The 26757-nt window shown below is 45.2% G+C and overlaps 1 protein-coding gene across 2 annotated transcripts; it reads right to left on the minus strand.

Annotated features, from left to right (window-relative positions):
* Positions 1-134: 134 nt before the first annotated feature.
* Positions 135-26682, minus strand: si:dkey-219c3.2 (transcription initiation factor TFIID subunit 4). Of its 2 annotated transcripts, none has more exons than XM_027013875.3 (15): positions 25367-26682; positions 24944-25104; positions 24692-24781; positions 24216-24380; positions 23746-23868; positions 23286-23375; positions 22750-22935; positions 22578-22653; positions 22240-22351; positions 21307-21476; positions 19330-19460; positions 17980-18105; positions 16849-16905; positions 12818-12940; positions 135-1789 (listed from the first exon to the last, which is right to left on the minus strand). In XM_027013875.3, the coding sequence occupies exons 1-15, from the start codon at positions 26655-26657 to the stop codon at positions 1634-1636; spliced, it is 3057 nt and encodes a 1018-aa protein (XP_026869676.3). In that variant the 5' UTR covers positions 26658-26682; the 3' UTR covers positions 135-1633. The 2 variants fall into 2 exon arrangements, with proteins under 2 accessions (XP_026869676.3, XP_026869678.3); XM_027013877.3 differs by having other exon boundaries at positions 24216-24377; positions 25367-26662.
* Positions 26683-26757: the final 75 nt, after the last annotated feature.

The raw sequence follows: 26757 nt of genomic DNA on the forward strand, positions 1-26757 counted from the left end.
TTAATTCCCAGAAGACCCTGCTTTTTTGACTTTCATTCATTAGAATTAAGTCAGTTGAGAGAGAGAGAGAGAGAGAGAGAGAGAGAGAGAGAGAGAGACAGACTTCCCTTTTGGGGGGGAAAAAAAAAAGTGAGTCAAATATAGTAAGGACTTTTATTCTTTTACAAAATAGTACAAATTTCATAGAGATGAACACTTTCAAACCAATCAACCATTTTAAAACGGTTAAATTTACCAAAAAATATAGTTTATAATAGATATATGGTCTTTGTAGACAATACAACATACAAGTAATCAATCAAAGACCTGACCCATTGATCAGCAACTTGGTAACTTGGTTTGTCTGAGCTATGATGTGCTAAAACACATCCAATAAACCATTCTTGCCTCAGAGGCCAAAAGAGGGCTTTGGCCCTGATTCTGTAGAATGAACAGAGTCCATACTGTGTTTTGATTTTGCAAACAAAAATTAAAGGCTAATCAAAAGTCCAATAAAACCACAGAAATACAAGTTGTGTCCTACTGAAGTTGACTTGAAAATGCACTTTCACAAATTTCCAGTTTGTTTTTTTTTAAACTCAAAAGCAATCACTACTCCAATTTTTCTAAAAGACCTCATCACTGATGTACTTTATTTTATTTTTTTTGCATTTTAAAATCCAGTGCAAGACGTTTAACCTTGATAATCTTAAATCTGTGATCTGACTTGCTTACTGTTTACCACTGACAAAAGTGGTCAGCCAAATACATGAATGATGTCACTCATCCTCATGGATAAAATTATGGCAGCCTCATCATTACAGCTGGCATTGTGCCATTTTTTCTACACCATAATTCTTCACAGCATGTTTACACACCCTTCCCCAAGCATATATACGCATGCGTGTGCACACACACATACACACACACATATATATACATACACACACACACACACACACACACACACACACACACACACACACACAGAGTGTGAGAAAATACTGTCAATTAATTTAAAACGGCATCCCATTGGATGAAGGACAGCAAAGCTGATCTTCATTTTGCATAATTTTACATGATCAATCTAGAACTACACAAACCATCATCTTTTAGAGGTATCAAAGTCATAAGTTATTAAAATATTTAATAATTTGTTAGCCTGCCTAAAAACAAAAACAACCCCCCTCAACAACATATACATTTACACTTCCAGTGTTCATATTGCAAATGAGGCAAGTTATAAATGCAGAATTACCTTTAAACATAAAACCAAATCTGAATATAAAACATAAAAATGAGCCAACATTCTCCTATATGTTGCTTCCTTTACCAAATACCCATACTGCAACGAAGGAAAGGGAAGATGAAAAGACATGTTACCCACAGTCCTCTCCTCCTTCATGGCTTTCGATCACTCATTTCCTGAAGCTGCTGTGTGTGTGTGTGTGAGAAGCACTAACTCTTAGCTCTTTACCATTAAAGTAAAGACAGGGTCTCTGAGGTTATGTCCCAGCATGCCTGAAGGCACAAAGGAAGATGCAGGAGAGGTGTGGGAAGCAGGCGAGGGGGGGGCGGGGCCTCTCCAATGGCCAAGGCCCGTTTGGGGTTCAGGGAGGCAGGGCGCCAGTCACCCCCCTACAGAGGTCGGGTCTTACTTCAGCAGGGCCTTGTAGAGGAGCAGCGAGCGGGCCGTGGTGCGCTCCTGCTCCAGGCAGAAGATCAAGTCCCTGAGGGTGACCCGTGTGATCCTGCGAGCCTGCCGCGGGGCCGAGGTGGCACCCAGTGGGCCCGAGGAGCTCCCAGAAGCCTACGAGAGAATGAACATAGGACAGGCTAGTTCAACACACTGCAGCTTCTCCCCAGTCCCCTCCCGATGATGGCACAGCAGCTCACAGCTCAGTGGTTAAGTTATTTCACTTGTAATCAGAAGGTTGCCAGTTCAAGCCCCACCACTGCCAAGTTCCCACGGTTGGGCCCCTGAGCAAGGCCTTTAACCCTCACTAGCTCAAGTTGTACTCACTCATAATTGTAAGTCGCTTTGGATAAAAGCATCAGCTAAATGCCATAAACATAAAATAAGGCAGCAGCATCAGAGTGAAGTTGAAACCTCTGCTCCAGAGGTAAATAACTAAAGGCTTCTCTATTTTAGCCTTGCCAGCACGTTTAAGTAGAACCACCTAGCTTGTAGGTACATATTGTAGCTGTACAATTTGAATCTATAACCCAGCACTTTGTGTTAGTCACCCTCTAGCCTTCCAACAGTCACAGGACCCATGTTGGTTGCATATTCTTGGGTAGCAAACTCAGTAGTACACTAGAGTTGGTACATGTGCGCTTATAAAATGCACATAAAACGTGTGTACATAATAGTTTAAATCTGTTCATTCTAATTGTTAGTCATTGTTGAATGCAAAATGGCAGACACACTGTCAAGACACGCCGTTTACTAGTATCACTGCCTGAGGAACATTAAAGATGAGCAACAGTGATGGACATTTCTGGTAGGGAAGCACACATTTATAATTTAAAATCTCCAATTGATCTTGAGTCAATTAAATTTCTAGATTGAAACAAGACTACTGTGTTACTGTCTTACTAATTGCTCAGTTTTATTTGTTTTTCATTCCGTTAGAGACCGAAGGTTTAATCCAGCTGGTGATTAGATAAAAGTCCTTTAAAATGGAGACAAAGCAGCAGTCAGCGTCACTAGCGAGAGAGCGGCTTTAGCCCAAGAGCCCGCGTAAATGCGAGCCCGTCAAGGCTTGTAGTCCTGCGGCCACACCTTTACATGGAAGGCTGTGTCCTCTGCCCCGGGCTACAGACACACGCCCTCTCCCCCTCCCAGCGAGGCTACAGAGACGCACCTTCTCTACCTCCCACCTGGCTGTGTCCTCTGCCCTGGGCCACGGAGACACGCCCTCGCCTGCTCTCACCTCGCTGTGTCCTCTGCCCTGGGCCACAGAGACATGCCCTCTCCCCCTCCCAGCGAGTACACAGCTGGCTGTGGCAGCTAAAACACAGATGCTCGCCTCTGCCCAAACGAACCAAAAACTGGCCAAGAGCAGGACTGGAAAGCATGCGATTTCAGGGCCTATGCATCAGGGTAACAAGTGAAATCAATCAACACCTAATAGCGCGAACACATGATGTTGCTGGAAGCTGGCTCGCAGGCTGAGACTGTGCGGAGACCAGCTCAAGGGGGCCCACCTAGAATCCCTTTGTAATAGTGCTCAGGTGAGGAGAGGCAAGAAAGCACACACATCGTGTGTTCACAGGGGTCTCTAGCAAGACAACAGACAAGGGCTATGAGTCTTGGGGCATATCTATATATCTATATATATATATATATATATCTATATATATCTATATATATATATATATATCTATATATATCTATATCTATATATATATCTATATATATATATATATATCTATATATATCTATATCTATATATATATCTATATATATATATATCTATATATATATATATATATATATATATATATATATATATATATATATATATATATATATATAGTGTGAGTGAGCAAGTGCAAGACAGCCTCTGGACACAAAGCACACACCACACCCTACAGGAACACCCTACAGCAATGAGGGCTTTAACACACACCAAAACACTTCCAAACTCGTATGAACGCTATGCTGACACAATTCAAATTCTCTGATGTGTTCATTCGGGCAAGTTAGTGCGTGGTAAAATGAAGCTATTATGTGAGGACACACAACAGTCCCATCATAGATTTAGATGATAGATTTATAGATGATGGGTGGGAAACATTTGATTAGATGTTCTATTCTGCCCATTGTCTGATCCACACATACACCCCCACCCCTTTCTTATGAACGTACCATGGATGGGACCTTAGAGACCACTTTAAATTTCTTGCTGGGTTATACAACCTCCCTTAATGCCAGGAAACTCTCTAAAGCAAAACGGTGATGTAAGCCTTCTGGTCAGAACACACATGCCTCCTGGCTGGAATCATTTGCATCTGGAAAGAATTCCAAGACATTCCTTTCTAACTACAAAACATTTACAAACAAAAGTTGTTTCTTCCTCATTTTAATCTGCACTGAAGAATTACTGCTACTTCCATTTACAAAAATATACGAGTTGATAAAAATAAGAACTAGATAAATAAGTACGAAAATAGTTTCTCACTGAACATGTGTTAACACCACCTTGTGTTAGCCCCACAAGCTGAACACCGGTGCTGTGTTAGCCCCACAAGCTGGCGTTTCACTAGCACACAAGGCCCGAAAGGATGGAAGATAGTGCTTGACAGTGAACGTGTGTGGGTGAACCTGCCAGCGGCGTTGTGCCGCTCTCCTGGTTCTGCGCTTGAGAAGGGGCTTGTTAAGCTTGCATAAATGCGAAAAGATATGGATGAATATATTACTGATGTGAGCATTTTTATGCCTCAGGCAGTCACTGAAACTGAAGTGTGTCTCTCACCCTCCCCCAATTTTACCACATTAACTATGGAGCTCAACATGTTGAGTAGTACAGCTAACTACCTTTCATCTATGAGCATATGTTGAAACATTTGGAGTGTGTGTGTGTGTGTTCTGAAGTAGGTGTGCATTTACACAACAATGAAAAAATTGGTCTAGGTGCAAGTTCCGTTCCAAATAATGTCCCTTTCATCTTGCGTGCTTGTTCTAAAATCCATTTCAAAATGTTTCACGCCGGCTGCACAGAGCATGGGCGAGTCAGTGAGAGAGGCACAACTCCACAGCAACGCAGAGGACGGCACCGCACTTTATTACAGCAAATCACTGGGAGCACTGGCCTGCAAAGGTTAGGGAGAGCCCACGGGTGTGTGTGTGTGTGTGTGTGTGTGTGTGTGTGTGTGGGCACTCCGCAGCGTCTGGTGAAATGACTCGCCTTTTGCCTGAGTGTACACGGCCTCCGTTTCTGCAGACCCACAGCTCTGGGGCACCGATGCCCTTTAACCCTTTCCTACTCTACACTAGCAGCTACGTTCTGATTTGAGCCCAGAACACCTCGCAGCCTGATCCCAATCCAAAGTGCAACATGGTTTTCCAATCCAAGCAAAAAATACAAAAGCTGTGTGCGCCCCCTCCATGGAAGAAAAAGGAGGGGGACCCTGACAAAAAAGTTCCGCAGAATCCGAGGACCAGTGCGTGGCCATAGCAACTGCTCCGACGCATAGTCCTGGGTCACAGGTTTGGCCTGTTGAGCTAAATCGTGGATCCAATCCACAAACTAGTTGACACAGGGACTAATTAAAGCATCAGGCTGGAGGCTGGAGGATTTTCTAATTAGTGCAGTATTGACAAAGCTGCAGTTCCCTGTCCCGCAGTCAGAGCCAAGAGGGTGGTGGGCGTAACGAGATACGAAAAGTCAGGCGCCCTGCTTGGTCTAAATGCATGCACTAGATTCACACATGGCAACAAGAAACTGAAAGAAACAGCACAGCCATGATGCCATCTTGGATAATACACAGTAGTGCGCATTTGTAGCGAAAGCTGAGGACAACAACACAGTCTTGAACCCCGGTCTTCCAGGTGGTAAACCATGTGCTCTGACCACAAGAGCCGAGAGCTCTCAAAGAGCTCACTGGTGCAGCAGAACATGCATCTAAAGCATGAGGAGGGCGAGGAAAACAAAAAAAAAAAAAAGTTTTTGCTCAGGGAAGGGACCTGAGCCCATGTGCATACTCTGGCCTATCTGTAAATCTAACATATTTGCACCTATGGGCAGGCTTGGTCTGGCACCTTAATATATTTGTGGAGACTGGTTCATGTTTGCCTTTTAACTTTGGTTCAAAGTACAAAACATGGCAACATGGACGCTAGTTTGGGTGACTATCTGGGAAATGTGTCATATTGCTGCTTGTGTGAAGGAATGGATGGATGAATATAAGCTACACTTATATAGTGCCTTTCTCAGAACCCAAAGATGCTTTGCAATCAACACACAGATTTTACATCCAATCAACACACTAGTGTTTCAGCATATGGACCAAAACAGCTTAAATCTAGAAGGCATTCAGTTGACGCGTTCTTATACAGCGCCGATATGATACTGTGGTCAGAGGCCTCAGCCAGTCTGGCGATGGTCACGACCAAATGCACAGCACACGGAGCGGTCTGAGCTGGGTTAGGGGAGGGGCCCATCCCAGTGATGGCTTCTCCCCGCTCTCCTACAGAGTTTAAGCCTCACAAGAATGATTAAACACAAAACAGCCAAGCCGTGGAGCTCTTATGAAAAACACTTTTCTAAAAATGTTATTTATTTCTTAACATGTTGCCCTCCCTGCCTCCATGCTGACTCAAAGGGAAAGTCTTTGATTGGTCTCTACAACTATGCTATTCCATTTGAGTTGGTAAAACATAGTCAAACCCTTTCAGAAGAACCAACTGCTCCCCACTCACTCCACCCCCTTTTTTTCTTAGCACAACCCCCCCCTCCAAAAAAAAAAAAAAAAAACCTGAGCTGCTAGAGGCAGGGCCTTGAGGGCACCTCATGCTCCAGCTCCATCTGCCTGCAACACAAACAGCTCTCCCGCACCGGATTCACACTGAAACACACTGCGTCTGTGTGTGTGTGTGTGTGTGTGTGTGTGTGTGTATACGAATCGTACATGGCCGCCGGCTACACACTCAGCTTCGGGGCCACACTGTACAAACACAAGAAGAAAGACAAAGATGGTGGAGCACAAAAAAGCAACCACTGACAGACGTTTGCAGTTTAGCATCAAAGGGAACATTCTCCATCAGTCTAGTCTGGTTGTTGATGCCTGCGTAATCAGCCCGGCTCGACCATTTTAATGCTCTCAATGCTTGAGAATTGAATCCCAAAAATTAAAGGCCAAGTGCCCAGTGTTGGATTTTTGTTGATTATCTTAAAAGTAGTAGTTCAAACAGATGATCATATAGGTTAATAGGCAACAAATGTCCTTCAAGACAGCTAGCCAACAGCAAAGTCACCATTGATAACTTCTAAATCTCACTGAAGAACAAATCCACATTAAAACTAGCACTAGGTGCACTAATAGCAGTCAAACCGCCCACAGTTCTAACGTATGCTGAAATACAGCCAAATGCCCCCTGGCATAGTTACACACACACACACACACACACACACACACACACACACACACACACACACACACACACACACACACACACACACACACACACACACACACACACGCCTGAGGGTCATGGGGGTGATATCAGATGGATTATTTACCCAACTGCTCATAGATTTCAGATAGTGGAAACACAAGGTTCACTAGAAACACAAAGCATCCAAAGGCGCTCCTTAACTTCGACAACATGGTCGTCTGCACATTCTTCATTTACCTACAAACACACATACTGGAGAGCCTCAAGGCATTGTGTCCACAAACAGCAGGATAAAGTATTCCATTTCATTTGGTCTCGAGATGTGTACACATTTCAGATTGAGGCAGGGCAAGTGCAAAACGTAATTGCCCGAGCCGTTCTGCTTCGTGACACCGCGACTCAGTCCCACTGTTCAAGCGGAAGAGTGCGACGAGCAGTGTGAATAAAACTGAAGAGCAGAGGAGAGCGGGAATGACGGCACGAGAGAAAAAAAGAAAAGAAAAGAAAAAGGAGTGAGAGTTTGAGAACGTGAGAGTGGGAGGAAGAGAGTGAAAGTAGTGGAGTGTGACTTGGATTTAATATTTTATAATTGCCCAGGGGACAATTCACAGATCAATGTGTGACTGTACCCAAGCCTGTACCAGGGAGACGGCAAGAGAGCGGAGAAGACCAAAGGAGAGAGAGTGGGAGGGGAAAGAGAGAGTGAGCGAGAGAGAGAATCCGATAAAGGGGTAATGACAGAAAGAACGAAAGAGAAACGCAAAATCAGGAACAAAAAAAAAAAAAAAAAGAATGAAAGCGCAAGAGAGGCACAGAACAAAGGAGAAGAGGGAACAAATGAAAAAGATCTGCTCTGGAGTTTCTCGATACCCTTGGTCTACTTAAGCAGAGTGTGTGCGGTGCCGTGTGAAATACACCCTCCATTGGCTGCCTGGCCTGCAGGCCATGCTGCAGGCCCACATTACCTCTCTTAATGGGCTTCTATTTCAGCTGCAGAAAGGAAGCCAATAACCTCTCAACACTAATGGATTAGTCTACATGTACACAAGGTCTGTAGCTAATATTACTCTGTCTGTAGTTTTTCCCAGCAGATCTCTGCCTGGAACACAGGACAAATGATTATATACAAGTTTCATGGTGAAGATCTTGCGAGGGTTCTGTCAGAGACAGAATAATTACTGAAAATTTATATTTATATTCATTCATTCATACACACATACATACATATACACACACACAGAACTCAGAAAAAGATTCCAGGTGAGTAACTAATGTACTGTAGTAAGAAATGCAGATATTTTAAAAACCGTACAAGTGCAGAGTTTTCAGAGAAACAGGACGTTTCAGACAGAGGTCCTTCATCAGAGTAAAAAGCAAAGTGCTTTGCTTGCACAGCTGAGGAAGGACCTCTGTGCGAAACACCCTGTTTGTCTGGAAACTCTGCATGCTTCACTTAGATTTTGAATATCTACATTTCTTACTCTTAACAATTAAGCATAATGAAAAACAGGTCATTCATTTGACTGATGGCCACCTATGTAGTGCTGAAGGCCTGACTATTTTGACATTGCTGAATATGCCTTTACTGACGTGGATAAAAACTGATGCAAGTAAAACTCAGACTACATCCTGGAGGATGAACTATAAAATATATTAAAGGCAGAAGTCCAAGAAACAAAATCTGACTACAGGCAATTAGTGGAGAAAGGCCTTCCATCAGAGAATAATCTAGCACTGAGGCTCTATCTGACCAGCCTGTATTTGTTTCACTCATTTAAGTGAAGTTTTACAATTGTCTTAATAAAGTGCAATCGCGAAAACAGCATTGAAATCCTAAACGCATGCCGATGGAACAACGTAGTCCACACCCAGGCAGGGTGACGTGCATGGGTTTTAAGGGGAAGCTGCTATGGAGACGACGTTTAGGGGCAAATGAGATTGTAGCAACAGTGCTTTCCTGGGCTTACCCGGGCTTACCCAGAGGTCATCTATGGCATTCCACTCAGTCATGCAAACGGTGAACATGTTCATTATGATCCAGCTTATCATGTCAAAACACACACTGATGACCCGCAGATTACAAACACATCGATAAAGTGCCGATTACAACACACACATGGATAACCCACAGATTACAAAACCACACAGAACACATTGCAAATGGTACACTTAGACAACATATGGGAGTTTCAATCAAATGCCAGGATCAGTTTATGGGATAAGGCAATATCTGTGAGATATTATTTCATATTAATTGCTTGCCCTACCAAAACTATACAAAGCTAACATTAGCTCCATACATCCAGCAGCTGGAGCCAACATTATTCCAAGTAGTCTTTCCAAACTTATGTAGGCACTGAGCCTACATAATCATATCAGTCGGAAGACAGTCCAAATGGTGGACTATCTGGTCAGGCAAGAGAAGAGTCATGTATGTTTGGAATATCAGCTTTCACAATTGAGATACAATAGCATTTCTGAAAAGAGCAGATTGCACTTGCCATTTGTGACATTACACACACACACACACACACACACACACACACACACACACATATACACACACACATACACACACACATACACACACACATACACACACACATACACACACACATACACACACACATACACACACACATACACACACACATACACACACACATACACACACACATATACACACACATATACACACACATATACACACACACACACACATAGATCCATGTGTTTATTATGCATGTATCTCTATAGGTTATTCTACCTTCAAAATGCACAAAAGAATCATCCTACTGGTTGGTTAATAATGTAATGATAAGTTAGCTACATGCTAATAGTCTACACCTGCAGAAGTTGAAATGCCTGCAATGAAGACAGCAAAAGGTACAGAGGTAAGAGAGAACAGCAAGATTTCCAAATGAGCTCATATGTATACTAAAATGTATTTTTTAAAAGTAAAATAAACAAAAAAAAACCCTCAGCTTTGTGGCCTTCATTGGATCCCAAGTCTCTTTATATAAAAAAAGGCCAGAAAAATCCCCACGTAAAGCAGCGGAGCGCTCAGTCCAGCATGTGACAGTGTAGGGGTGGGCACGCTCTGAAATGAAGCACACGGCCACGAAGCGTCTCCAGCCACGGCTGGTAACGTTTAAACCGCAGCCCAGTGCTAGGCAGCAGCAGGCTCTGGTGCAGCTCATTACTGGCGCTACATTTCAGCCTGCCTTTGGTATTCTGCTCCTATCCCTTCCCCCGCACCCGGCTCCCCCGCCCCGGGCTCATCTGGCAGAAGGGGAGGTTTTAATTGTGGCTATAGAACTCGGCGCGGTTTTGTGCCTGGGAGCGAGCCCTAGCTTCAGTGGGTGAGAGAGCTTGCTTTAGTGATATTGGGTGCAGTCCATCCCTCCAGGCTGCTTTTAATGGCTCCTCTCCCCCTCTCTTTCATAGCCGGCCTCAGATAGTTTTCCATGTGATGCCTTGTTAATTCTGCTGCAGGGAAGGACAAGCGTATCTCTCTCGCTCTCCCCGTCTCCCTCTCTCGGTCTCATTTCTTCATTCGCTTTTAAACCTCTTTTTTTCTAGTTTTTTTTTTTCCACACCAGCCTGTCTTGATTATCCTTGCTGACTAAAGCAACGTTATATGGCAAAATGCAGCAAAATAAAGGATGCCAGTCCTTCATTCACACAAGACAACAACAACAAGTCAGTCAGTGTATACCAAGGTCTATTACCCTGTAGTTATTAAAAACGAAAGTGTGAAGGATGTGTGTACCAGACATGTTCAGCAAATCCTCCTCCCTTCATTTGTGTTTATTTGTTATTCCCTGCTCTTCTATTCCATGGGTCTGCTTTCTCCTGCCACCTCAATCCGTCCTCCCATACCACCACTGCCCCTCAGGCGTCCAAAGTGGAAAGGACATGTTAATATGCGGCTGACGGCTCGACTCTGACCCCCTGTGCACAGTCATGCTCCAGGCTCAGTCTGGTATGCAGGCCCACAGGCGTGCAGCAGCCTTTATTAAAGTTGGGCCTACAACTCGCCCCTGAGTAACACCCTCATCACCTGCTCTCTGACTAATCCACCCCGAGGCTCTGCTGCAGGCCCTGCCTACAGCCCAAATGGCTCATCAAGTCTGAGATTGCCAGTCAGGAACAGAGCTGCTATCAGATAGAAACTGCCCAGAGGGCTCGGGGCCTAAACAAAGGAGACCACAAAAATAACACCTTCATCTGAACACACACCCGAGAAAAAATGTAAGAGGATTTCGTCTCATTGTCTGAACTATTGCCCTCCATGTTTCTTTACTTCCAACCTTACTATGACACTATAGGCAGCCCTTGCACTGCACTAAAGGGGAGCTTGCATTGTTTTTCTTCTTCTTCATGTCAGGAAGTGGGGGGTTAAAAAAAAAAAAAAAAAAAAAAAAAAAAAAAAAAGAGTGGAGTCTTCACAATGCAGCTCTGCTGCCTGGCAGGCTAGCTTGTGCTCCAGGCCACGCTGACCCCCAGGCACATTACTGCGGAGATGAAATATCTGACTGGCCTCTTCAGAGCAGGCCCAGCCACAGCCCCCGAGGCCAACACTGACCTCTTTAGAAAAGTCACATTCACTTTGCTCCACAGGGATAGAGAAGGGGGGTTGGCTGCCAAAGGCACTATAGCGGTGGATGTGAGAGGCTAAAATGTGGAGAGGTGAAAATGAAGAGAAATCTCGCCTAGCTGCCCTCACTCCACTTTTCTTTGTGACATTCTGGAAGTCGGGGTGAGACAAGCCATTAAAATAGATCAGTACTGTACAGTTCTGTACAAGCTGTATTTCTTCTCCATTTTTTTAGACCTGTTTTTTTTAAAGGCATTTTTGAACAATCTCATGAACAGATGAAGCTTAATCTCAGTGAAAAAGGTCAGCATGCAGTCAAGGAGCAGAAGTAATGCCTTTATTTAGTTCCTTATGCCAGGGACATTTAGAGCCGTGCACAGCATCAGATCGCATCAGTGCAGGCAATGCAGAGATCTAAGCCATGTGGCAGGTCGTACCTCGAGTTACTTAAGCACAGAGCATTTAAGGATTCTTCCAGTAAAGAGTAGGAAGTCTTCTCAGACTTCTCCTTTACACCATTATTATGACACTGAAGCCACAAAACGCTGAATTTATGTGAATATTTGGCTTTATTTTGAGGGCTTAAATAATTTAGCTTTTTGCTTGAACTTTTTTTTTTTAAGGTTGAAACATTTAACTTGTGTTGTGAAACCACAGGTTTGTGCTTTGCATAGGGGGAAGTTGAAAGTTAGATATATTGTTTTTATAAGATGGCATCAGAGAACACTCCAAGGTTCTGCTTGAACAAAAACAGTTTCAAAACAGCACTGGATATATACATCAAACCACTGTTGAAAGTATGACCGACATCTTTTTGAGACCTTCACACGATGCAAGTCTGCTTGCATTTGACCATAATGTGCTTTAGTAACATTAGTACATGTTTCTTGGAATTTATTTTTTGCGTTTATGTACACATGCATTCACTGTAACAAGATGTGAATAAAGTGTTACCAGTTAACAGTGTCAATACTGAAGGTTTTCAGGTAAATCAGGGCCATCGTGTGCAGAAGCTCTTATAGATGAAAATCTAAAACCCAAACAGCGGCGCTGTCATTCTGCCATGTGGTAAAGAAGTAATGAAGAGTGACAGAGCAGGAAGCGGGGGCACCCACCTCTCCTGCAGAGGCAGGGGGTCCGGGGGACTCCAACTTGCGTTTCTTGCGTGGTCCAATGGCGGCGAGGGCTGTCAGGTTAGCGTCGCGTTGCCTCATCTGAGCAAGTTCCTGCTGCTGCATCTGAATATTACAAAAGCCAGCACAAATGCATCTATGTGAACAAAAATCACTGTGGAAACATATCACCTCTTCAGTCATAACTTAAACCTTGAAAAGTGAATATGTAACCTTTTCACAACCCCAGTTCTAACTCCACTCAGTAAAACCTCAGTCCTAACATCACTTGCAAACATTTTAATAGAGGGAGAGCCTGAGTTTCAATCTATTCACAAAACTCAAAGTATCTTGGCACTTAATTCAATTTCTTTCCAGAAGGGAAAGGAGTGAGAGGGAGAGGGAGCGCAAGCGAGAGGGTGTTCAAAGGCACAGCCCGCAGGTGAAGTCATCCCGCCCTAGCAGGCAATTGCAGAGCCAGCCATGCCAGGAGGGGAGGGGGCTTGCACATCCTCCGCGCCCCAGCTCGGAGTGAGCGCCGCTGGGCACAGAGCACACAGAGAGGCCTCACCTCCCCTCACCCTGACTCTTACACCATGGAGGCTACTAGTGTGTGTGTGTGTGTGTGTGTGTGTGTACACGTACATGCATTAGCGGATGCATTATACACAGGCTTGTTAAAACACCACAACCACCCAGATACCGTACTTACTGAAATTAAGGTTATATATAAAGTCTATACATTTTCTTTAGTAGAAAAGCAATGAATGATGTTTTGAACAGAATAATTCACATTATTTTGACTTTTTAACAAGATAAATAAAATGGGGAGTTTTGCCCCCACTTAAGAAAACCTATTTGTCTTAATATTTGGTTCTTTCCTCCTCTTTATCCACACTAATGGTGCTATAATAAAGAGCGGAGTGACAAAAAGCTAATTCAAGGCAACGTTTACATGCTAATTAAGCTAAGGTTATGCTAATCCAAACAGAAGTCACGCACATTGCATGCACACACGTTTGCCCTGGAGAAACCAAATACACACACCCGTGTTCACATCCACGGGCGCGCGCGCACACACACACACGTAAGACTGCTACATGCTGGCAGCATGGCTGAACATTGAGCCAGGTCTGACAGCTCTGGTGAGGAGCAGCAGTGCTGTGGGAAATGGCGTTGGAGGTGTTGGGGTTGGGGGTGTGTGTGTGTGGCACAGTCACAGAGGACACCGCCCGAGGTGGCAGGAAGTGAAGAGTCTCGCCACACCAACGCAACTGTGACTCTATTAGCACTAAACAGAAGGTTCTGGAAGCAGAGAGACTTCTCAGTGTCGGCACGAATCTCCTCAGTGCCCGCAGCAAGAGCGACGTCTTGCTTTCATGTTCATTTATTTGATGAGGAGTGAAAGAGGAACCTAGTTACACCATCTGTAATCCAGCACTCTGTACCCCCCTCCCCTTAATGACCAACCTCCATCACTAAACCTAGCTCCAGCTTCAGATACTCAGGGCTTTTAGATGACAGCAATCCTTAATTTTTTATTAGTAAAACTGGCATTTGTTGGAATATTTAGGAGTTTTATACTCTTCTAAGTTTAAAGGCAAATGTTCATTTTTGAAAAAAAAAAAAAAAAAAAAAGAACAAGAGAAACAGTGAGAAAGGAGGAAGGGGAAGAGAGAGAGAGAGAGAGAGAGAGAGAGAGAGAGATGCTTGTAATCTCCAGTCATTTCCAAAAGGTCAGTGGCGGGAGAGAGCAATGCCTCCAGCACAGCTTTCCCTCCTTATTGATCCTTATCTGCTGTCTAGCCCTCCACAATGACTGGGCCCGGAGCAAAAGCTTAATAAACGTGCAGGAGAGCGCCCAACACGGCACTTCAATTAGGGCAGCTGATTGAAGTCAAGGACACGAAAACTAAGAGCTACGTTTCCGATGGCAACGATCAGCAGCAGCCTGAGATTGCTGGATAATGCTGCAGTGTTATTAGCATGTAGGAGAGATGGCTTTGAGGCTGCAGTTCCCTACCCCTGCCTCTAGGGGGCTTGGTGAGTCTGTCTCCTTCTGATTAGCAAGGTGACTGCTAAATGAGCTCACGTTACACAAAGGTAACGGAAAATAAACACATCAGAGCTATTGTGACCTAACCACAGATATGCTTCAGCACAACATAATAGCTCTCCCATTCAAAGTCAGGCTGTGACAACTGGTCTAAAGAGCGTCACCTTAGTTTCTTTCTATAGGAATTGCACAGAGAGATGACGAGCATTAACGAGGTCGAGCGTTCTCTTGCTGCGCCATATCTGACTAAAACCCCCGGGCATACCTTATAGACACAGGCCAGGATTAAAGAGTGAAGCAAAGAGGCTGTAGCACTGCAAAGTGCTAGTGTAGGAGGGATGTGCATGTGGGCTGGGGTCTGGGCTTGAAGGCGTGCCTCTCCAAAGACCAGAGACTGGCACCATGCCTTGGGCCAAAACAAAAGGCTCCTTCAGTGTTCACTTTATTCCCTCATTACTCTAGTTAGCTACATTCTGATAAGGAATTAGTGGGAAAAAACACAACTAAAAACTATCTGAAAGTGCAAAGACGAAGCCACAACAGGCTCGTCTGGGTCTCCATCTTCAAAATGGCCTAGGGCGGAAGACAAGCTACAGCACTGAAAAGCACAGTATCCACGACGGACACGACGCTCCGGCAGAATATGACGAGCTCCCCTGCACTGAAGAGGTATGGGGAAAAGAGTCCAGGGAGTTCATCCTAGCTGGTCAATTTCAGTGACTAAACGAACTGCAGTTAGTGGGAAGATGGCTGAGGAATCCTCAGTCTCACTCTGCACAAGCAGTCATTGCAAGGAGATAATACTGTTTCTGCCACAGGCTTCACGGAGCACAGGCTTTGGATATGCACACAATTATGTTCAGTGCACAACAAATATAACATTTTTGCTCTAAAGTAAAATGTATACAGCAAACCAACAAAAAAAGTAAACAGAGAAAAATTGTCAGCTGTTTTTGCATGAGACATGCAATGTTTTCATTTTGAACCACAACGTAATCGTTGTTTCTGTCATGGTATTCTGTACTACAGTGATGTTTTGACATGTAACTCATAGTTTATATAGTTCTGCTTTAACCACTTTCACACGTGACTCTTCAGCTCATTCTCGTAGATGCCTGTGAGCTAGATCAGGTGTGTTAGGTTTCCAGGACAGGAGAAATGCTGAGATCAGACTACATAAATTCAGTCTGACCGAGACAATTTTGCCGTAGCCAAATTTGCAGCGACAGGAACAAGGAACAGGCCGTTACTGTGACATAATCAACACCCTGATGAAAAGTCTAGCATGTCAGAATTTTTTATATTCCTTGCTTAGTTTAACAACTCCTATGACATGTTCCTTGACATTGACCTATAGGATGACCGTTCTTTCTGGTGCGCATATATAAACGTTGTGAAACTACAATTATTCAGTGTTCTTGACATGTTAACACATTCGTTGCCTCAAGTTCTCTGTGAAGGACAGAGCCCCTACTGTCCTTTCTTTGTATTTTTTTCCTTTTCAGAAAATAAAACCGACATCATTACGCATAGCACGTTTGTAGCCGTGATTGACAATTTAATGACCTTCCTCCTCAGCGACCTACAAACTCACGCAAGCATAGGAACGATGATTGGTTGGCATCAAATGTGTAGTGCCTGTCTCCCGACCAAGACATGGATGGAATTTATAGCACCCTGATCGCCTAATCTGACGTAGTGACCATGGGGGGAAAAACTAAAATTCCAATCAATAGTCAGTCATCGTGTATGCTGATCCCAGCATTAGACATGTGATTAAAGCCCATTCCATGATAGTCAGTTCAGTCAGGACCCATAGAAGAAGTCAGACAGAACTTCCAGCAGATAACTTAAAGGGAAGAACACAGCAGTTAGAAAGCAGCATGTGGCGATGTCACAATGTCACGCCTTGCAGGTATAAAAATGTGTGCAGCGGGGACCTCTGTATGCTACATGACACCTGTTCCATTACACCCACCTCTTTGGCCTTCTGCTTCAGCCGAGCCTGCTCTGGGTCTTCTTGCCTTGAACGACTCTGTACAGGAAACAAACCCAACATTACAGGACTTAGTGGCATGGGGTTATTTGGAACTCAAAACTTCAGCTAATCAAATTAAAATCATTTTTAAACATATGAATTCTGAAAATATCAAACAATACAAACACTCCAGTACTGTATCCAAGCTGGAGACTTTGGCATCTTGACCACACTACACCTAATAGTTATGACAGGCTACACAAAATTTGCACAAGAGTCAAAAGGGTTTACTGAAGTCAATCAATCAGTCAGGAAGGGCTTGTACATATAAATGGGCCAACTTAACTCTCAGTGTTGGAGGTGAGACAAGAAGTAACACCACAAGGGCAATTATCTCCTGGCTGAGAGCTTAATTACTTGAATACTCGATTAGAATGGGGGACGCAACACGAGGAATCTAATGAGTGGGACGTCATAATTTTCCTCCTCCTCCTCGTTGTCATTATTATCACGGCTGCTGCACATTAAGTGGACTAATTACCCATGCTTTCATGTGGAGAGCCATTCTCCTGTGGAGGAGTGCACCCCCCCCCCATATACGGAGTGGAAGAGGTGCATGCTGGGAAAGGTAACGCTGGCTGTTCGCTCGTTGGTAGAGACTGGGTGCGTCTCTTCATCCTTATGAAGACAGCTCACTTAACCTGATCTTATGAGAATTCTTTTCTGACCATTCAGAGCTTTAGAGATGACGAGGTTAAGAAAAGGAGATGAGTAATAACACCTTGAAGCTCTTTGGAGTCCCATGCTTGTAGATGATCGTAAAAGCTAAGAATGTCTGTGTAAGGTTGATGTCTACCAGGTCAAGGTTGCCATTTTCAAATAGCAATTTTTTTTTCAATTAAAAAAAACAACAAAAAAAAACAAACATAGGAGATCAGAATTTCTTATCAAATAGGAAAATGGAAATGTTCAGTGAGCTAGCAGGATTATTAACATGCTATACATTTATAACCATGAGTCAGTAAACTCAGCCCCTACAAGAACTAGTGTGTGAAATGCACAAGCATCGGCTTCGTTCGCATTACGGTGAAAGGGGCTGTGCTAAGAGGAGGGGTCAACTCTCCGACCCACTTTGGCAGCTCTCAGCAGAATCTCCCTCTCCTCCTCGTCCTTCCGCTGTTTCTCCAGCTTCTCCAGCTGCTCAAAGAACTTCAGCTGGGCCCTCACATCTGACGTTTGCTCACGTACCCCTTCCTCCTGGAGCGGGAAAACATGCAGCATTGAGCTCCTCCTCATCACCACCATCATACATACATGCATACACAGATATGCGAGCTTGCTTGCACTCTTGCGCGCGCACACATTCTACATTTCACTCACTTTTATGAAAATGCCTCAATTTCTGCTCTGCTAAGCTTTCACCGATTCCTTTCCCTCCCCTACACGACAGAACTAAAGTTACTAGGTCAGTCAGAGTTAATGGCCTAATTGTTAGTTTCGGAGAGCTTCTCTGAGGCAGCTCCCGACGTGCTTCCTGACAAAGCTCTGCTTTTCACTTCCCGGGAAAAACAGTGTGGCAGGCGCACATGAGAACCAAAAGGTATGCGTACGCGCGCACACCCACACACACCCACACACACACACACACACACACACACACACACACACACTTCTGAGGCTGTAGCCCATTAGTGGTGGTGACAGCGCTCCTCTCTGCCTCTGATCTGTCACTCCTGCGCTCCTTTACTGAGGTGAGGCTGCGACACCGCTGGCGGGATGACTTTTCCCAGCACCGAGGCAAGGCGAGGCGTGCCCTGCTTTCGGCTGATGTCAACAGCAACACAGAGGACCCGAAAACATGGAGAGCGAGTTTCAAAATCACAGGGAAATTAATGACTACCACCTCTCTGCACACTTTCCTTATGATGAACTACCAACTAACTCAACAGACTGAACTCTCTCACACACACACACACACACACCCATCCCCTAAGGGATGACTTTGCTTCCCACACAATCAAGAATAAAAGTACAGGCCTAATTTAAATCATGTGCCCCATGTTTCTGTAGTGAGCTGTGTATCTCCCAAATGCTATTTCAGGTGGGCTCAAACAAAGATACTAAATGAGGTGTTTATCAGTCAAATGCAGTAGTGACATCATCCACTAGTCAGAGCCTGCTAAGAGTAGAACACGAACACACACACACACACACACACACACACACACACACACACACACACACACACACACACACACACACACACACACACACACACACACACACACACACGAACACGAGAGGCCTAATTGCTGCTTTGATGTGCTAAAGAAAATATAAACCCTTTTTTGCATGTCCTGCCACGGCTGAGCCGGTTCTGATTGTAGGAGCTTGACTGGGCTGAAGCACAGGTAGGAAGACGTCTGACGCCTCCCTCTGGCTTGGGGAAGTTTGGGGGAGGGGCCGTCGGGGTGGTCTTACCCTGCAGCCGTCTGCGCGGTGCTGGGCGAGAGCCGAGACGTTTTCCAGCATGGTGCGGAGCCTGGCCTCGGTGGCGTGGGACACGAGGCTCACCACGTCCCCCGCCACCTCGTTCACTCCCAGCTTTCGTGCTGCAGAGACAGAAGAGAGGGTGTGAGAGCGAACGAGGAACGGAGAAGATGTCCGACACTTCAGACATGACTCGCTCTCTCTCCGTCACGCAGACGCACACGCGCTCCAGCAGGTGGTGCCGTACTGCGACTCCTCCCTTCCTCTTCTCCATCCATTCACAATGAGGCCATCAAACAAATACACGCATGCGCGCACACGCACGCACGCACACACACCTCCCCCAGAGGAAGATTTACATTTTTAACACACTCCACCCGCCGGCGACAGTGTAACAACCACAGCCGGGCTGCATGTAATAGCACATAACCTCCGGCACTCATTGCTATGCACTGTATACTAAATCAAACGCAAAGGAAAGAGAGAATGTGTTTAAATATAATAATGGAAGGAGTGTGCAGATCTGCAGAAGCCCTTACTGTCCGCCCGACCTCATACTTGCTCCTTCACCTAATCTTTTCTGTCCAAACAAATGCCCCATCACGCTTACATGTAGTTTACACCGATGGAGGAATTCAAGTCTACAGTGCTCCAAATCTACTTCTCCTCTACAGCTTGTTCCAAGATCAGTAGTCGTGATTTTAGGATTTTAAATCACAAGGGAAAAAATGTGTAGTTCATTTTTTTTTTTCTGTCCTTCTAAATTAGCTTTTGCAGGAAGGAAGCCCCTCACTAAGTCCAGGGAGTTGCTGATGGATTTGTACTACCAGACTAACCTACAGGGCTTATTAATCAGTTTCAGTTTGTTGATCAGGTGCTTAAACTTATTTCTTAATAAGCAATAAAACTGAATATGGTTATATAGCTTACCCTTGTTTGATATTTTGCTGTGACCAACACTTACATAAAAATATTAAAACAGATTTCCCAAACACATTCTCTGACGACTCCATTTTCAATAATACCATTAAGTTAATTTGGGATCTTTCAACTGAGTGGAATTCGAGACAATCTCCTTGCATTAGAAAAATCCTCCATTTGTTTGAAGACTAGCTTCACGCTTGTGAATTTTCTACTGACGCGCGTCAAACACGTGTATGCAAATCTAGCTATCATAAGATGACTGACATGTCTAGAATCCACTCCATCATTACAACATATACATCTGCCCGTATTTCCATTGCCTGAGCAAGCACTCCGGTAACAAATAAGTGAACATGCAGTCTGCATATGCACATATTCTGCTCACATGTGTTTGTTTGTATGCATATGCCCTGATGCATTTCTCCTCCGTGTCTCAGGTCTCGCTGGGCTCGGCGAGAGCATGCATCGGGAGCAACCTTGTCAGGATGGGAGCCCCGGGCCTCCTCTCGTAGCGAACGCATGACAGGCTGACAGAGAGGCATCAGAGGAAGGGCCATAAAGTATTCATACGCCGCCTGAGGACGGCCGAGCCTCGCTACCCGCACTCATTAGGCTGGAGGGGGGGGGGGGGGGGGGGGGGAGTGCGCTAGAAGTGAAGTGGACTTCGAGAGAAGCTAAACAGAGTGGAATGGGACAGGCTCTGCACTACTGCCAGCTGTGCGGGGCTTCAGACCTTCACAGGCTCCCATCGTGACACTACAGTGAGTAAAGGAAGGTGCTGCTGAGCTGAAGGCGGAGTTTGAGGGTCTGTGAACCAGGCGTGGAGGCCGTGCACTGTGGACAGGGCTCACGGTGGTTTAGTGTAAATGCAGCCTAAAGCAGACTGTACAGCGGTACCACCGGACATGAGCTTCAGCACTTCAACTGTGGCTCATTCGGAAGCCGGCTGCATGCTGTGATCAGATGCTTGGCGAACCAGACGAAGCCTGCTCGCAGGCCCCAGTGGCTCCGCGCGTCTCGAGAGATTGGGGGCGGGTTGCGTACCTATCTCCAGGATGCGCCTGTGAAGCGGGCCGGCCGGCAGGAGCGTGTCGTCTTTGCAGGAGCGGATCTGCGTGCCCACCAGCTCGGAGCCTGTGGCTAGGATACGAGCGTTCTCCTCGTTCAGGTTCACGCCTGCCATCGATGCAACGTCATTGATGTCATCGTCATCCCTGTGATGCACAGAGACACACGTTTGTTTTTTAAATACAGGCTGCAGGATCATGCGTAGTGACACCTTACTAACAAACAGTCCTAATGTAATAATATTGCGTTTTGGAGGATGATCTATGCATCAGCTACACTATTGTATACACAGTATACAATTTACTGTATGTAAAGATACTGTAAAAGAACAGAAAGCCCATTATTACCCATATTAATGATCAAGATCATGATCTAGGAATAGTGTCTATGCCGCTGGGTTTCTTTCTGTTTGTATATGTTCTCTTAACTTTCAGGTAATCTTTGCCCTGCTGGGCCAAGAGAAATGCTGCCCCCTAGTGGCTCCAAGGAGCAATTCAGCACCCTGGAAAATCATTTCATTCTGCACTTGTCATGCGAAACATCTTCAGACACTTTTGGCTGTAACTGGGTCTTTCAATGAGAAAATGAAGAAAAACTGGATCATTATTGCAGACAATTAAAATGAGTCCACTGTCTTCTGAACACAGGAGATAATTTTTTTTTTCTAGAAACGTCTGCTGAACAGAGATGTATAGTCCATGCCTTCTGACACACATTAATGACCCAATAATTCTTTGAAAATAAGGCCCAAGATACTTTGCCTGACATCTTAAACCTCAAGGGACAAATTCACACTAAATGTTTTAACACTTTTATACAAGAGAAACAAGGTTATTTAACTAATAAACTGCTAATGTCCTTTAAAACCTAAAAACCCACATCACAACTTCGGCAGTACCCGACTTGTACCTGAAAGTCCCGCCTCCTGGATCATTCAGCTTCTGTTTCTGATTGGATGAGGCCTGCATGGTGATGGGCACTGGACCCCTCAACTGCACTGCTGCTCCTCTGACCACAGAACCTACAACGCAACAAACTGAACTGCTTTCACTGACGAAGAGTGAATCTAGACTCAATTCAAAAATGGAAAAATTAGCTAACTATGGAAAACAGTCCTGGATTAAATTTAAACTGTGTTGGAGAAACCAGCCATTACAAGACGCTCAGTGTCCACAAAGCCTGCAGTATCTACAAATAAAGGAAGATCTCTTTGCTACTGAGGTTGAGATTGTGTTGAGATAACGCACCCTGAGGCCGGATCGCCTGGGTGATCACCATGGGCATCCTAGTCGGACTGGCCTGTGCACCTGACCTTTTAATGGCCTTAGGGAGACAAAAAAGGATGGGGGCAAGACTGTAATGCATTTTATGACCACATGAATAATGTTTCCATGGAGAGAGTGCATGTGTGAAGCGTACGACTGTGGCAGTAGGATCCTGGGTGATGGTGGTCCGGACTGTGGGCACAGCAGTGGATAGGGCACGGGGAGGCGGAGCCTTAATCGTGCTACCAGTGAGAGGCGTGGACGATGCAGGTGCCTGGCCTAGCTGGACCAGAGACTGCTGCGAGTTGAGCAGGGTCAGTCGCAGAGCAGGCAGGCTTTTCTGTACACCAGACACACACACACACACACACACACACACACACACACACACACACACACACACACACACACACACACACACACACACACACACACACACAGTACCAGGCACAGGAACACACACAGACAGACACACCCAAGGTCAGAGATACAGAGACGTACGCAGACACACATGCACAGACATACACACGCACACATACACGCGTTCACACGCACAGACGCATGCGCCCACGCAGGAGGCCACAACTTAAGACATGAGAATAACTGACAATTCACATACTCAAGAGACACAAACAAGTCCCCCGTTTGACTGAAAATCCATCTCTGTGGAAGGAAATGAGATGACGATACCTTCAGAAAGGGCACAAGGTATGGCTGAGGAGATGACTTAAGTTCCGTCTGCAGACGACTGGTGAATTCCTCTGGCTCGATTTTGGCGTCCTGTTCAATATTAAACAGAGCCATAACTAGTGAATGTGCGCTTTCTGTGGAAGATACTTTATTTTAACGCAGCTGATTCAATGTAAGAACAGCATTTTGACACGGAATGCTACAAAGAAAATCCTATCTAAATTTGAGTCCTATCCGAACTAGTGTGATGCTATTCAAGTGCCAAAGAAAAAAAATTAAACATGAATAAAATGACTAGTATTTGGAGTAAATGCCAACATTTCCAAGTCCATAAGCAATACAGACACCTGGAAATACAGGTTAAAAAATAGGCATTTTATCAGAGAGTTCTACGAAGGCCATGTTGGTGTGGTGGCTATATGACCACAGATGACCCCAAGGAGGGATAGCAATGTCTCACCAGCAGGTCCTGCACAAGTGCCTTCACATTGCGAGACGTATCTGGAGAGGGGGAATTGTGGGATGCCAGTTTGATCAATGTTGCTAGGAAATTCTTGCACTTCTTTACATTCTCTTGCATTTCCTGAAACAAGGAAAAAAAACAAAAACAAATAAATTTGACCATTGGCAGAAAACTGATGCAAATTGTAAACCTTGTTATCAGATGTATTGGCTGAGGAGAAGGAAAAGGCAGCCCAGAAGTCAGACAACTTTATCAAGAAGTCTTGGGCTTGATCGCATCTCAAAGCTACTGTTATCTATTCATAAAAAGCTGAAGTTCAACTGTAAATTCATTCAAGTCTGATGAGTTGCGTTACATGAAAGAGAACAACTAAAAGCCCCAGACGGCCCACCAGGTTAAGGGGCAGTATGGAGCAGGGTGGACACTGCTGCATGTACAGGGCTGAGTGACCGAGGAGCATGGGCTACCTGAGAGAAGCCACTGGCCCCTGTCATGGTCACAGTGGCTGTGGGAGGCGTGGACAAAGGCTTCATGAGTGTCTGCGGAGGGCCCTGAAGGCGATTTCCTGCTGTGATCACCGTGGTGTTGGCTGTGTGCTGCTGGGCAGAGCTCACGGTCACCACTGGGGTCTTCTAGCAGGAGAACAAGAGGTTAGCTACAACAGCATACTCCACAGTTTAAATCCCAGTTCAAATCTCAGCAACTACACTGCAATGCACCACAAAAAACATTAAACAAAATGTCAAAGGACTACATTTCTGCACAAATATAATGAAGCATACACCATTTAATAGCTGTTGTGTGAAAACTAAGGGTTAGAGCTGAACTTCCTGAAAGGTAAATTCAAAATGATATGCTTCAGTCTTAGCTAAAGTTAAGGAAAAGGGACAGAATAACATGTAGGTCAGGGCTGTGTGTGCCTGTATGACAGGGTTTACTGTACCTGTAGGGCAGGGCTGGCAACACCTGCTGCCTGCACCACCTTCACCTGGGCAGGGGAAATAGGCCGGATGGGCTGGGATGTCACAGGTGACTGAAAAGTGAGAGAGTGCCACAGGACTGAATCCAGGATCCAGAGGTGCCTGGATAAGTCTTATCTAGTCATAGACTGCACAAGCATCTTAACAATATGACAAGTTAAGCTAAATGTTGAACATGCATTTTTAAGACCATATTACATGCAATTTCCACATACTTGAGACACAGGAGTGGTGACCCTGAAGGTGGCTCCTGTAGAGGGCGTCGCAGGTCTGGGGGACAGATTAGCCTTGTTCTGATTCTGAGCTTTGGCCTGGGCCAGAACCTGCTGGGGAACCAGCACCAATTGGCCCGCTTCAGTACGGACCAGCACCATGCCTAGAACACAGACAACAAGCTTCAGCAGACCTTAAGCAAATAAACAGCAAGCAAAAAGGGTCCACTTGCTTATCGTGACTCTCCAATGTGGACTGACTTGATATAATGCTTAAACAAAAAGAGAAACCATAGTTCTATTAGTGTATTCACTCAAATGCTTAGGTAGATATTTCAAAGCTCATTAGCTCTTAATAAATATTTAGATCAAGTTCCTTCAAACTCTCAAGTAAGTAAGCAATGAGAGTGGTTTCAGTACACTTACCCTGTGGAATGGTGAATCCCGGTGGTAACTGAATAGTGGTCTGCTGAGGTCTGACAGCAAGTTGAGGTATCACGGGCCTGGGCGATGCAGGTACCCCATGGCCCTGTGCTACTCCTGCAGTGACTGCCACCGTAGATGGAGCGCCAGGTCTTAGCAGGCTCGTGGCCTGGCCTGCAACACATGCATCTGGCTTCACTAGAACTGTGGGATTGCTTGATACCGAAAGTGAAGCACCCACTGCATTTGACTGCATACTGCCTGCAGGTGTAAAGACCGGTGTAGATGGAGAAGGATGCAAGCCTACATGGTTACCAGGGAGCTGGTTTGGGACAATGGTCTTAATCTGGGTTTGTGGGTTACCCTTCACTAAACTAGCATTTGTATTTGAAAATACCACAGTCGAAGCTGGGCCAGGAGCTGTACTGACACCCTGTGCGGGCAACGCTGCAACCTCAGGGTCACTTCCGTTAGGCACAACGTTTGGAGGGCGCTGCAATGCAACAGCAGGGGTCGTCTGACTACTTGATAGATTTGTTGCTTGAGGCAATATATGATTAGGCTGAGAAGAAACGAAAGTACCACTTGTGCCATTAGGGACGATCATGTTGCCGTTATCGCTCCCTAAACCAGAGCCAGTGACACCACCGTTCACACTGGTTGCCTCGGTTTGAAATCCAGCTTGAGCAGCGGTAGCAGAGGCAACAGCAGGAGAGTTAACAGTCACTGTCCCGCTGTTTCCATTCCCGCTAGACAGTGCTCTGGAAGAAACGGTCCGCACAGCTGACGATATATGATTTGTGTTAGGGAGAGTATCTGTAGGCAATGATGATGGTGCTAACGTTACAACTGCTGCGTCACTTGAACAGTTCGGAGAAGTTACGGGTCCCGGTGCAGGCTTTGGTACTAGCGTTGTGTTTGCCGTGGCGTGCGACTGCACGCGATTCGTAGCAATCGCCACAGACCCAGGCGTGCTCAAAGAGGACGGCATAGAATTAGACGTCGGTGTCCCCTCGGAGACGTTTTCTTGAGTGCTGACCTCCTGCATTTGCTCCACTTTGTGGAGTCCTGACTGCCGCTGTTCCAATGTGGTTCCTACTTGAGCGGGTAATAATTTTCCCAAGTTGTTATTTACTGTTTCTGACGACCCTGACCTCCTGACTTCGCTTTGTGAAGCAGCTAACTTATTTTGACCACCAAGTTGCGATTCTAACGAACCTACGAGATCGCTGACTGCTTTTTCATCCACTTCTGAATAAAGCATATCTTCCAGTGGATCAGGGACACCCGCCATCTTTGGAAGACACTCACGAAATGTGTTGTACGCCTGCGTTGTTTTGCAGCAGATGCATTGTGGGAAACGCGATGACATCATACTGAGTATTCTCATATGT

This window comes from Electrophorus electricus, chromosome 16, assembly GCF_041902795.1.
Source record: "Electrophorus electricus isolate QZ-2024a chromosome 16, ASM4190279v1, whole genome shotgun sequence".
NCBI classification, from domain to species: domain Eukaryota; kingdom Metazoa; phylum Chordata; class Actinopteri; order Gymnotiformes; family Gymnotidae; genus Electrophorus; species Electrophorus electricus.